The sequence below is a fragment of the Chaetodon trifascialis genome, chromosome 11 (genome assembly GCF_039877785.1).
Source record: "Chaetodon trifascialis isolate fChaTrf1 chromosome 11, fChaTrf1.hap1, whole genome shotgun sequence".
Classification (NCBI taxonomy): Eukaryota; Metazoa; Chordata; class Actinopteri; order Chaetodontiformes; family Chaetodontidae; genus Chaetodon; species Chaetodon trifascialis.
The window spans coordinates 10,255,710-10,268,604 of NC_092066.1; the positions used below are offsets into that span (position 1 = coordinate 10,255,710).

At 41.4% G+C, this 12,895-nt stretch overlaps 1 protein-coding gene across 1 annotated transcript in view; it reads right to left on the reverse strand.

Moving 5' to 3' along the window:
* Positions 1–8,520, reverse strand: part of obscnb (obscurin, cytoskeletal calmodulin and titin-interacting RhoGEF b) — a 54,269-nt gene extending 45,749 nt beyond the window's left edge. The window contains exons 1-12 of the mRNA XM_070973318.1: positions 8,443–8,520; positions 6,195–7,293; positions 3,854–4,123; positions 3,488–3,748; positions 2,930–3,235; positions 2,581–2,847; positions 2,305–2,411; positions 1,769–1,937; positions 1,387–1,662; positions 1,022–1,303; positions 413–688; positions 36–307 (exon numbers count right to left, since the gene is read on the reverse strand). Of these exons, the coding sequence (XP_070829419.1) occupies positions 36–307; positions 413–688; positions 1,022–1,303; positions 1,387–1,662; positions 1,769–1,937; positions 2,305–2,411; positions 2,581–2,847; positions 2,930–3,235; positions 3,488–3,748; positions 3,854–4,123; positions 6,195–7,284 (3,576 nt within the window). The 5' untranslated portion in view covers positions 7,285–7,293; positions 8,443–8,520. The remainder of the gene's footprint in view (positions 1–35; positions 308–412; positions 689–1,021; positions 1,304–1,386; positions 1,663–1,768; positions 1,938–2,304; positions 2,412–2,580; positions 2,848–2,929; positions 3,236–3,487; positions 3,749–3,853; positions 4,124–6,194; positions 7,294–8,442) is intronic.
* Between the last annotated feature and the right edge of the window lie 4,375 nt (positions 8,521–12,895).

A 12,895-nucleotide genomic window follows, 5' to 3' on the forward strand; every position in this document is an offset into this window, starting at 1 on the left:
TACTATAAGCCAGCTCAACCCTTGTCATTACCTGCCACCTGGAGTTTGAAGACCAGCTTCTCAGTCCCAACCTCACACATGTACTCTCCAGCATCCCTCTTTTCCACGCTGTCTATCACAAGCTGCCGACTTTTACCCTTTGACTCTGCGTGTATTGTTTTACTGGTGGTCAGCAGTTTGCCATCCTTGTACCACTTCACCTCTGTCTTGGAATCAGCTACCTCACAGCTCAGCGTGGCCTTCTGGGAGAGAGTGGCTTTCATCTCCTTCTGGACTGACTCCTTGTTGAAGAAGGCCGATTGAGCCTCTGATACAGAAGGCGTGACAAGGAAAATATCAGATGCTATTCATTCAGATCTTATTAATAAGTGGCCAATATGTTATATTATTTTGAAAATCCACGCTCCCTTACCTGCCACGAGCATCTTAAAAGCCAGCTTCTCAGTCCCAGCCTCACAGATGTACTCTCCAGCATCCTTCTTCTCCACATTGTCAATCACCAGCTGCCGACTCTTGCCTGACGACTCGGCATGGATTGTTTTGCTGGAAGTCAGCAGCTTGCCATCCTTGTACCATTTCACCTCTGTCTTGGTATCAGCTACCTCACAGCTGAGGGTGGCTTTCTGGGAGAGAGTAGCTTTCACCTCCTTCTGGACTGACTCCTTGTTGAAGAAGGCTGACTGGGCCTCTGAGGATAATATCAGTGAGAAATAGTGTTCTAATGAGCACTTTGAATGACTGAAACACATCAGAGACATCGAATCTGACACGTTTCAGGGCACCTATTCTACAAGTGAATTATTTATTCTCCCAGTCTTGTTTAAGACATTTAAAATCCTTACACCCTATAAATGTGATACACAAAGGTGGTTAAACGTGTAGCGACTAACATTCTCCAAACCCCAAATCAAATTGTATTGATACAGTAGCTCAGACACACAGACAGAATTCATATTAATCATAAAAAACGGAAAATATTTGTTAAATCCACATTTGTTAAAACACATCAATTATGCCCTACCTGACACAAGTATTTTGAAGACCAGCTTATCTCCTCCAGCTTCGCACGTATACTCTCCAGCATCACCCTTCTCCACCTTTTCAATCACCAGCTGACGAGTGCTGCCTTTTGTTTCCGAGTATATCGTCCTACTGGATACCAGCAACTTGCCGTCTTTATACCACTTCACCTCAGTCTTGCTATCCGAAACATTGCAACTAAGAGTGGCCTTCTGGGAGAGAGTTGCTCTCACCTCCTTCTGGACTGACTCTTTGTTGGAGAAGGCAGCTAGGGCTTGAGTTTCTGAGAAGGAAAATAAGGCAAAGAATTTTAGACCTGTGATCTGCAGTCAAGTGTTGTACAACAAACACATCATACAGTCTTACCTTTTATCTTGACCTGGAATGTGATTTTGTCTGTTGCTGTCTCACAGGAGTAATGACCTTCATCACTTTTCTTGGCATTCTTGATGATGAGCTTCCTTTGAGTTCCTTTGGCAATGATGGTACTTCTTTGGTCCTCAGTGATCTCCACTTGATCTTTTTTCCACACAACGGCCGCGCTGGCGGAAGATACCTCACAGCTCAGCTCAAGGTCTCCTTTAAGGGACGATGACAATCCCATGGGACCTCTGGCTTTGTTCAGAAACTTGGCGGGTTCATCTTAGAGAGAAAGAGACATGAATTGAAATCCCTTTGAAAATGTGTCCCCTTAAAACTGTGTGTACCATAAAACTGCACTTAGTAGCAATGATTCTGATTAACGTACCTTTAAGCATGAGTTTCAGGGGCAATTTGTCATCAGCTAAAACACACTCGTAGATGCCTACATCCTCCTCCGTAACATTGTGTACCACCAGGATCCTCTTGCGGTCAATGATCACATATTCATACTTCTTTCCCATTTTCACCTCCCGTCCATTTCTCATCCAAACCACCTGAACAAACGAGCACAGAACACATAATCAAAACCAGACATGTTACTTCAGTTTAATCAATTCAATCCAAAGTGGTGAACATCTTTTCTTTCTCAGAGATTGTCTTCCAATGGAAAAGAGGGTCAAAGCTAACTTAAATGGAATGTCATTCTTCATTTGTAGAGGAAGTTGAGTATAATGCTTCATGAAAAAAAAGGAATTATTGATTTTAGTGTAGGCTAAAAATAGCAAAAAATAGAGTCAATTACAAAAATGATAGAACTTCTAAGTTTTCCATCCCTGCATATTTATGAAGTTAAAGGTAGGCATTAACAATCTGTGAATGCTAAAAGTAAAGCTGGAATTGATGTATGTTCCCATCACAAACCTGTGCATCGTAATCCGACACCTCAGCAGTCAGCTGAGCAGAGGCTTCGGCACTGCAGGTCACCACCTCTAAGTGATCTGACTTGTTAATGAACCTGACAGGAGGAGCTAAAAACAGACAGAAAACATTACACAGTTGCTTCTCACAAAAAAATTACAGCAAATACCAATCAATTAAGAAGGACTCTACAATGCAGAAAAGTATAAGTACTACAATATATTAACATGATTTTGAGCATTTTCTCTATTGATAATTTAACTGGGTTTGAGTGCATACCCTTCACAGATATGATGCAACTGCTTTGCGAGCCTCCACCCACAAACTTGACCTCAGCTCCGTTCATCTCTATGGTCACGCAACGGATGAGCAGAGTGTGTGTGTTCTTGGACCTGGTGATGAGGTAGTCAGCTCCACTGCGCAGGAGGCGGCCGCTTAGAGACCAGAATCCAGAACAAACGGCAGACAGCTCCACAGAGATAGAGAACTCCTCGCCAGTGACTGCAGTACAGTTCATCAGGCCTTTCCTGATTTCAGCAGTGGGTTCTGGAGACAAAAGGCAAAGCAGACATAAAGAACAACTGAATGCATACCTGAATGCCAAAGGTCACCAAGACACCAGTCTCACCTAGATAGTAGCTTCCAGGCACCTCCAGGTAGGGACTCTGGCCAAAGTCATTCATAGCAGAGATGCGGAATTGGTAGCTGGCTTCTTCAGTGAAGTTGCAGATGGTGATCTGCGTTGACACAATGGTTTCTTCAGCTTTGCATCTTTGCCATGTCTGAGTGCCAACCTTCCTCCTCTCCACACTGTAGCCCTTGATGGGAACAGGACGGTCGCTGTCAGGAGGAGACCACTGGATGGTGATGGTTGAGTCAGTCTTGTTCTGCACCACAGCATCGACTGGGGGATCGGGAGGATGTTTCCTGGCAGCTAGAGAAGAACGATTGACTATCAGATGAGCATTGAGTAATTGTAGTGTATCAAAAGGAAGACTAGTTTCTTTTTTCTTTTTCTTTTATGCAAACTTAGTTTTACTTTCAAAGTTGGTGATCATTCTTGTCACTCAATAGCATTTTGGTTACCAGCTCATTTGCTGTGATGCTGTATGATGTCAAGGGAACTCAACTAAACTAAACTGAACAAATACAATAAATTTCACTTGGACCCAGGTGTCCTCCTCACCAGTGACAGAGAATCGAGTGGAAGTCTTGCAGTCCCCAGCAACAAAGGCAACTTCTCCTGAGTCATCTGCCTGGCAATCTCGAATTGTGAGCGTGTACTGTCTGAGCACGCAGGCAATGGAAATACGGGAATCTTCCTTCAGCTTCTCGCCATTGCGGGTCCAGTAGGAATCCTGGCAGGGATGCTCCAGCTCCACGCAGAAGATGACAGTGTCACTGACAGGAACTACTGTCCTCCGAGGAAGCTTCTTAGTAATGTTTCCTGGGATATTAGAGGAAGTAGACTTTACATAAATACATGCATTCAATACCGTAGCAGACATTGAAAAAAGACAAGGATCCAGTATAAAAAAAGTCTCAATTATACCTAGAACGGTGAGTTCAGCCACAGTGCGACTGCCTTCTTTCATCTCGCAGATATAAACCCCGTCGTCGTTGGTGGTGACATTGTGTATGGTGAGACGACGCAGGGTGCCCTCCTGCTCCATGTAATATTTGGTATTTTGCTCCAGCCGCGTCTCCTCCATGAACCAGCTGGCCTGCGTGGCACTAACAGGCACCTCACACATCAGTGTGGCTGACGCTTTCTCTTGTACCTCCACATCCTGCAGCTTCCTCCTGAATGGCACCTTAGGCTCTGATACAATCAGAGATAACAGAATCTTCAGGTTATGCAACAATACTGATGGTGTTGCAAATGTCAGTCTATCAACTACAAACTTAAGAGATTTTGGTTGATGAAAGCATGGCTTGAAGGTGGGAAATCAATCAAAAAACTTTGGTCATGTTCTAGGAAATGCTTGCAAGCATGGTACAACGCACTCTAAAGTTAATGAGCCAGACTATGCAAAGCAAGTTTGTCATGCTTCTCAGTTTTCTTTCTTCAACTGTATCCATATCCATACTTTGGATCTGAGCCAGCAGTTTTAGCGTCAGGAATCTAGTGTTGAAACATGTGGAACTCCATTTTGAGTGATGGATGAAGACCGCTGAGCTCAGTATATCACTCAGAAGTATCCACGTTAATCAAATGTAATAATTCACATTAAAATATTTAAAAAGTTCCTGTAATGTGAGTGTTTTCTGCTTGGCAGTTGAAGAATTTTTACTTTGAGAGTATCAGGTTGCAGAAGAACAAAGGTCATACACTGAAGACAGTCAAAGTTGGTGAACCTTGGCTTGTAATGTAGTCTCTGGCTTTGACAACATACAGTACGTACTATCATTAACAACCCGTAAAAGTTATTTATTCTGTAAGTGCTTTGATAGGTTATCTTCCCAGGAATGTGGCTGACTTCTCTTTTTGCCAGGACCCCTAATTTCATTTCTAAGTGATGTATAATAATCCAACATTTGTTGTTAAATTAAAGGAAACACAAAATGCTATGATTAGGTTATATTTTTGTCAATTTTGTTGAAAAGAGTAGACAATCTTTTACTCCTATGTTCACTGTTGTTGTACAGACTTTGTGTTATTGTGCTAATGTCTGTAACTGTGGACTGTATCTGTTGTTAGTATTATTATTTCTTTTCTATTTATTGTATTTTTGCTTTTTTTTCAGTGCTGTATTTTATATATTTATTGTATTATTGATAAGTGGTTATGCAAGTGATAAAGGCATATAAAATTTATATTTTCCTTCGCAAACTTTCCCTTTAATTCCAGCAAACTAACAAACTGCAAGGCAAACATCAGGTATTCATTTTCCTGCACCAACAATAAACAGGTACATCGGTGGTACAGCCCTCATTATCGGACTGAACAGGGATTAACATCCGACATAAATCTACAAGTCTACAATTTCAGCTCTGGGGACAGTTTCTTCCCATGGGAAGTCACACTGGCAATGGTGCCAATGCGCCCCAGTAAGTGAGTGACCATCTTAGCAACTGTGAACTACTCATCACCAGCAGAAAATAGATGCAATACAACACCCTGCTTCAGAGGATGAGCCAGAATTCAATCTTGTTGTGAAAAGCCACACACATTTTGAGAGGTTTAAATGAGGCTTCGGTTTAGTGATTTGGACAACACTTAGAGTAGTGCAGTTGCCAACCATGAATTTGTCCTATTAACATATAGGTAATTCCTCTGTGACTCTGTATAGCTCCACTTTTATTACTACTAAAACATATTTGAGCCACACTGCTGCACCGGGTGACAGATTCCTTCATGGTGATGAAAAGAGGCAATGTAGTTTATTTTGAGTAAATTACACACACACCATGCTGGGGTTTTAAATACTCACTTGAGCACCAAATGTGTATTAATTTGCAGCTCAAAATAGTCTCCAACAAATGACTATTTGCTCCTGTCTGAGTAATGTTTGCTAAAAACTAGAGTGCCCAGCTGTCAAATTACTACTGAGTCATTGTTAAACTGGGAAGCAACTGGCTTGAGGTCTCGAGGCTGAGTGCCACAGACACGGTGGATAGGCTGGAAAGTATTAAGAGGTTAATATATTGTTGACTTTCATGAAATTTATTAACATTAAGGAAAAAATGTAATCATACAAGCATTATCCTTCCTTGCTTGTGTTACACTGGAATTGCTGGACATGAAGTGGTCCAGAGTGACAGCCTCTTTGATGTTACACATGCTGACAGATGGCGTATAACATTCATGCGTTTAACACATCTATAAAGATAGGTCACTTGTAGACGATTCTCGTAAATGTGTGCAAAGATGTAAGACATGGCAATCTTACCTTTGACAGTTACCAACACAGCACTATAGGTCTGTCCAGCCATATTGGTTGCATTGCAGGTGTAGAGACCATTATCACTCTGCTTGCAGTACAGAATCTTGAGGATGAAGTTCTCAGCTTGGTCCTCATAAATGACATGCCTGCGGCCCTCGCTGATGTTTGTGCCATCCTTCCTCCAGATAATGTGGGGTTTAGGGTGACCCGTTACAAAGCAGCTGAGTTTGGCATGTTTGCCTTCAGTCACTGTGCAGGTACGGGTGAACACACCTTTAGGCAGCTTTGCCAGCGCAGATGCTCTCAGCTCATGTTCCAGACTCAGAGGAGTCAAACCATCTCTGATGTTGGCTGTGGACGAGGAGGAGGAAACAGAGGTGCTGCTTTCTTTGGTGTGATAGATAGACATGTCCTTCTTCATTTCCTCTTTTCGCTTTTGTAGGTGAGAAAGGAGGGATGTGTTCTTGTCTGCGGTCAGGTGGCGGGAATCTTGGGCATCTACAGCAAGAGCTGCTGCAGCTTGCGCACGGCCGACAGTGTTCTGGGCTCTGCAGGTGTAAGTGCCACCGTCCAGGTTACGTACACTTTGGATCTTTAAGGTGCTGCTGTCACTGTCGGAAACAATCTTGATACGGTTGGTCTCCCCCAAGTAGCGGCCATCTTTCTCCCAATCAAAGTTGGCTTCAGGGTAAGCTGCAACCCGGCAGAAGAAAACGACATCGCCTCCCAAGCCTACACGTGTAGAGGTAGGCTTAACCAGGAAAGCAGGGGCCCTCTGAGTCATCTCTGATGGCAACGCCACTTTGAGGGTTACAGCAGCATAAGCTTCCCCAACATTGTTTTTGGCCCGACACATGTACTGTCCAGTGTCCTCCAGTGTTAAGTCATAGATGGTCAGGCGGTAAACGTCTCCATCCTCCACGGTCTTGAAGCGTCCCCCAGATGTCAGCTTAAGCTTGTCCTTTTCCCAGGTAATCAGTGGGGTTGGGCTGCCCACGACAGTGCAGCTCAGTGTGGCATCCTTGCCTGCACACACCGCAAATGCCTTTGGGCGGGTGAGAAACCTGGGGACTCCGCCGAACAAGTTTGGATCCATTGTTAGTTCCTGTAATCAAAGAAAAGGTGAATATTGCAGTACAGTACAAGGCAGGGGCCTGCAAGACATAATACACAACACTGAACAGGACGTGTCACATTTGTTTAAGTGCTTCTCATGGAAAATTGGCAGGCAGTTTGACATAGTTTCCTATTAAATATCAAATACCAAAATAATTTTTCAGTTGCTAATTTTGGTGCATTATGAATAATGGATAAGTTTCATGCAGTTCAATTACATTTAATAAATGTTTAGGAAAAACAAATACAACTTCTGAACTGTAACAACTAATATATATGAGCCTACATATTCTGTAAGTCCATTTATGTTATTTTCTGACCACACATTAAATTACACCCTGCCAAATGCAGTCAAACCATTGTGAAATGTGACAGTTTAAGTGTGGCTGCTCTATAATTATGTTACGCAATGAAAATAGACATAAATCCATAGTTCAGAGCTCCATATATTTATGGCTGACAGTTACTCCTGTCCTGACCCTGCAGATACTCAATCAGTACTCAAACTAAAATTCATGCCAAGCGGCCTCGTCAACATAAATTAGTTTAATAACATAACAACAAATGAATTCCCCTGCAACAAGGTCAAATAGTGCAGATATGTTCCTTTCAAAGAGTGACATTTGCCTGCTTTGTCACCTCTGTTGCTTGAACTGCCTGTCCCAAAAATAACCTCAGCTGTCAGAGCCCGTCTCTGTCCATTGCCATTTGTAGAAGCGAAAGGGACATCAGCTGTTTGATAAAGCTCCCACTTCAGAAACATACTTAATTTCTCAGCCTCTCTGAACGCCAACAGTGTTTCTATACGGCAACTAAGACGTCTTAAAAATGTGTGGGAAATCAGTTGAGGCTTGTAAAACTGTGAAAACTGGAGCACACAAGCTTGTAATAAAGTTAAATTAAATAACGGTCGCCTAGCTAACTGACACTGGAAATTGTAGCTAGCTAGTTTAGCTAATGTTCAGTCAAAGCAACAACTGTTAACGGTACAGGTGGGTAACTTTAGCATTTGCCCATAAAACTTTGAATTAAAATTAATTAAATTGCTATAACTTCGGTCTAGAGCTCGGTCTAATTATTAATAAAACACTTGCCATTAGTGCTATTATCATTCATTAGTGTAACATTACTTTTTCACCTTGAGTCTTCAGCCACTCAGGTAAAACGGGCGCTGAATCATGAGGGCTAAAGCTTCAGTTGGCCATCAAAGATTTCCGGATACTCCAATATTAGTGTTTAAAATCCCATCAAAATAAAAGTCGTCTTTGTGCTCAAATATCCTTGAAATGGTTGTAAATCCAGGATGGTGGAACATCCCCCCCAGTCTCCTGCGGTGGGCGGTTGACTAGACTTATTTTTTCTTTCTTCTCCGGCACCTCATGATGCCAAATAGCTGACGTTCCTATTTTGGCGCAGCCTCCTTTCCAAAATAGACTTGTCATGTCGCTGGAGATAGGAGAGGCTCTGCTGTAGAGGCCGGGAAGGAGAGCAGCCTGGCCCGGCCTCTGCCGGGCAGCACACTGCCACACAGCCCGGCCCTAAACAACCCACAACACAGGCTTTTACGACCAAAGTGCTTCACACCTGCCGGGTGGAAGCGTCCAGAGGCACCACTGAAGTGGAATTTAAGCTTCATACTGAATCATATAATTATTTACAAGCCATTCTGGCATCTTTTCCTCTGTTTTTTGACTGTTATTGAGGCCATGAGGAAAAACCTCCTAGGAAGTCTGTAAAAATACATATTTGGATTCCTCATTTGTCATTTATTCAGCTATATATTCTGTATATTTTACGTCCTCACATGAAGGTCTAAATAGTGGTGAACAGCCTCCTCCACACAATAAAACACAGGGGAGATGCTGGATTATTATTATAGTTGTTGTTGTGGTTGTTGTTGTTTTATTCTTTTACATTGCGTTCATTTAGGAGATGCTGCTGTCCATAGTGACTAACAGTAAGTGCATTCAAACAATATAGGAGGCAGACCCACAATTGGACTTTTTAAATACATAAATCAGTCTGAAAAGTGGGATAATTTATTTATTTAATCACCTAAAAGTAGTCAAATTAAACTATACAGAGTCAAAAATGACCTGAATTGGTCTCAACATTCTGGCAAGCATGTCTTCATTTCATTTGCCAAAAATGAAACCAATAAATAGATAAAAAATAAATTAATTAATTAATTAATCAATTCCGACCAGAAAATACAGGTTTGGGACATGACCTAAAATATGCATGCATTTCAGACTCGCATTTATACAATTAAGGCGAGTTAAGGTCATTGATCACTACAGAACTATCGATGACTTTAGACTCAAAAGAAGAAGAAGAAGTGTAAATTGATCTTTCTTGTATGTGCAACTTTGAGGCCTCATGTCACCTCTGTCTGTAACTAATGATGTTCTGGCTCACCTTACCTCAGGGAGCTTGAGGATGAGCCAAATTAAATGTTAAGCGGTTGAACGTGAAAGTTAACTCGTGCATTGGAGTTCAGCAACAGCTGGTCCCTGTCATGAGGTTACCAGTCTTAGTTTGGTACAGAACAAAACCAAGGTGACTCCAGGAGCTGTGGAACATTTTTGGCATATTTTTCAAGCTAAACTGTTTCCTCATTCATGTGCTTTGTCAGCTACACTAGAGTTAACACCTGCTCTGATCTGTGCACTGAACGCACAGAGATGATACTGATATCATGTCATGTGGGTCATATAATGTCCCAAAATGTCAATGTTCATTTAAATTAGTGTTTCATTAGTGACCAGCAGGCAGTGGTACACCATCTATCATAATTTCACTCATTGTTGAATAACCTCTCCTTGCATGTGAACATTTTCATTATGAGTAAGAGTAGAAAAATCCAGTTTTCCACATAGTATGAGCCCTTTATCTCACCTGATAGTAAATGTGATCGGGGTAAGTTGAGAGATTGGCTGAACTTGACCCTCAGCTTGTGGCACATTGTATTCCACATTCACCATGTTGACAGCTGCTTTGCCTGGCTGGCCAGGCCCATGAATAAGCAATGACGTCATATTGTACGAAAGCTTTTACACAGTAATGCACTGAATGCATCTCCCATGACTTCTTCTCAATGATGAAAACACTTCAGCGTGACCGTCCTCAGATACTAGTGCTACTTTCTATTATGCTCAACTTTATCACAGATTTAGAGACATATCTCTTAAATCTAATGCTTGTAGAAGCTTGAATGGGAAGCAAGTCTTACCCTTCTTCCCTATTCTTTGGCTTCTCTGGTATTTTCTTAGTCTTTCACAGTGGGCTTCCCCCCAGTGCCAATGACTGACAGCAGCAGGTCGCCTGGACCCTGATTTAAACTCTCCGAAACTCTAGCAGACAGTAATCCACTGTTGCTGCTTGCCTCTACTTCATCCTCTTCTGGCTACTGTGTTTGGTTTCTGCATTCCTGAAGGGATACGGGGGAAAAAAAGTACAAGAAAGTGGCAGACACGTCCAAACATTCATCCAAACCTTTTAGATCAGTGTAAAATATGGGAGATGAATTGTTTTTTATAAAGTTGCAATTTAACATACCTCTAGTTTTTTTTTTCCTCCCCCTCCTTTGCTTTCTCTGTGCTCTGCATTTCAAGATGCAAAATTAGTTAGTAGCATCAAATCACATCATGGGTGGTATTTCCACAACCTTTGGTCATCGTCCAAAGGTCACTCTCAGCCAACAAACCTCCCTCTCGTGGCACCTGAGCACAATACAGCAGAGGGCAGGAGACAGGCACTGAGCACCTGGCTGCGTTTTTAGTAACAGTAATTGGATTAAAATATGGAAAAAAGTAAAACATTCCTTTGTAATGAGACAGTCTTCACAAAAATGGTTGCAATGTACACCATCCAATACCCTGCGTGACCTTCCACCTGACCTCTTAGCCATTTCATGAGGGTCGCAGCTGTATCATGTTCACAGTGGAAACACATGGGTGTTACCTCAATAGAGCATTTCCATAGCCGATGAGCAGTGAGACAAACGTCAGTCGCACCGAGGACAGAGAGCCAAGAATGAACAGCAGATGGCGCTTCTGTCCCCAGCATGTCCTGTGGGGTCTTGAAAAATGATTACAACCAAGTACATACAAAGAGGAGATACACAGTGTGTTGCAAAATAGAGGCATGTTGTGTTTATTTGACATGTGGACAGCATTTACAGTATTAACAGAGCATAGAATCGGACAGCAGAGTAACAGAGAGCATCCACAGAAACCAAAAACATTTAACCAGAGGTGGAAGAACTCAGATCCATGCAGAAGTACTCTGCTACATGTACAAGTACATTACATTATTATTTTTTTTTTACTTAAGTAAAAGTATTAGCATTAAAATAAAAGTGCTTATTATGCAGAATGGCATATTTCAGGAGAATGTATATTACTGGATTGTAATTGATGTATTATGTATTGATGTGATCATCACTTATATGCTGAACTGCTGTGTAGTTTATGAATTTTGGCTCGGTAATCAATAGTTTTATCATAATCTGTAATATCACAGCATTTATTTGATGATTATACAAACTAAATCTGCAATGTAACAAGTACCTACAGTTGCTAAATAAATGTAGTGGAGTAAAAAGTACAATATTTGCCTTTGAATTGCAGTGGAGTAGAAATATAAAGTAATAGAAAATGGCAACACTCAAAGGACAAGTCCTTGAAAAATGTACTTAAGTACAATAAATGTACTTAGTTACTTTCCACCATTGTATGTACTAATGAATTCTAATTACAAAATATTACAGTGGTCGGACTCCACTGTTAAACCTCAGTCATGTCACAGAAAAGCTCAGCTGCTGATGACGACATATCAGGTTATATCATAGACATAAATCAGACATTTATATAATAGGACGGATATTTTTTACCTGGTCAGGTTGATTCTTTTCATCAGAGGCTGAGTCATTTCACCTTGCATTGACGTATAATCTCATCATACATGAATGAAAGGCAATGAACGTCTGTGGAACAGTTATCAAGATATTTCACCGTGGACCAAAATGTCAGGCCGATCCATGCTGCATAAACACTGTGAGACATCTATGTTATAATACAACAGGCTTTCCAGTTCAGAGGAACAAATTCATCACCAGCATGTGATCAGACCTCCAAGACTTGTAGACAAAGTGTGATCTCACAACCGATACAGCAAACTAGCAAAAGCAGAGAAAATTGAAATATATTTTTATTTAAAATAAACATCACAGAATCAACCACACATGAAATGATTAAATACACTCAAAATAAGATTTATTTGCATTTCTACTCACTCACAGAAAACAACACGTGTATTGTAAAGCTGTGCTGAAAAAAAAAAAAAAAAGTTCTTTTGGCATGTCTCATTTTTCAGCTAGTGTTTCTTAACTCACAGACCAAAAACAGACAAACCTATGTAACAAAAAAACAAAACGTCTTAAAACATATTCAACATTTCAGGATGAAAACTTAGCACCTTGTTCCAGTCACTGTGATTCTTCGACTGGCGTATAGTGGATAAGAACCCATAGTACGGTGAGAAGGTTGGCCATGATGACACTGCCAATTACAAGGCATACTCCTGCTGCT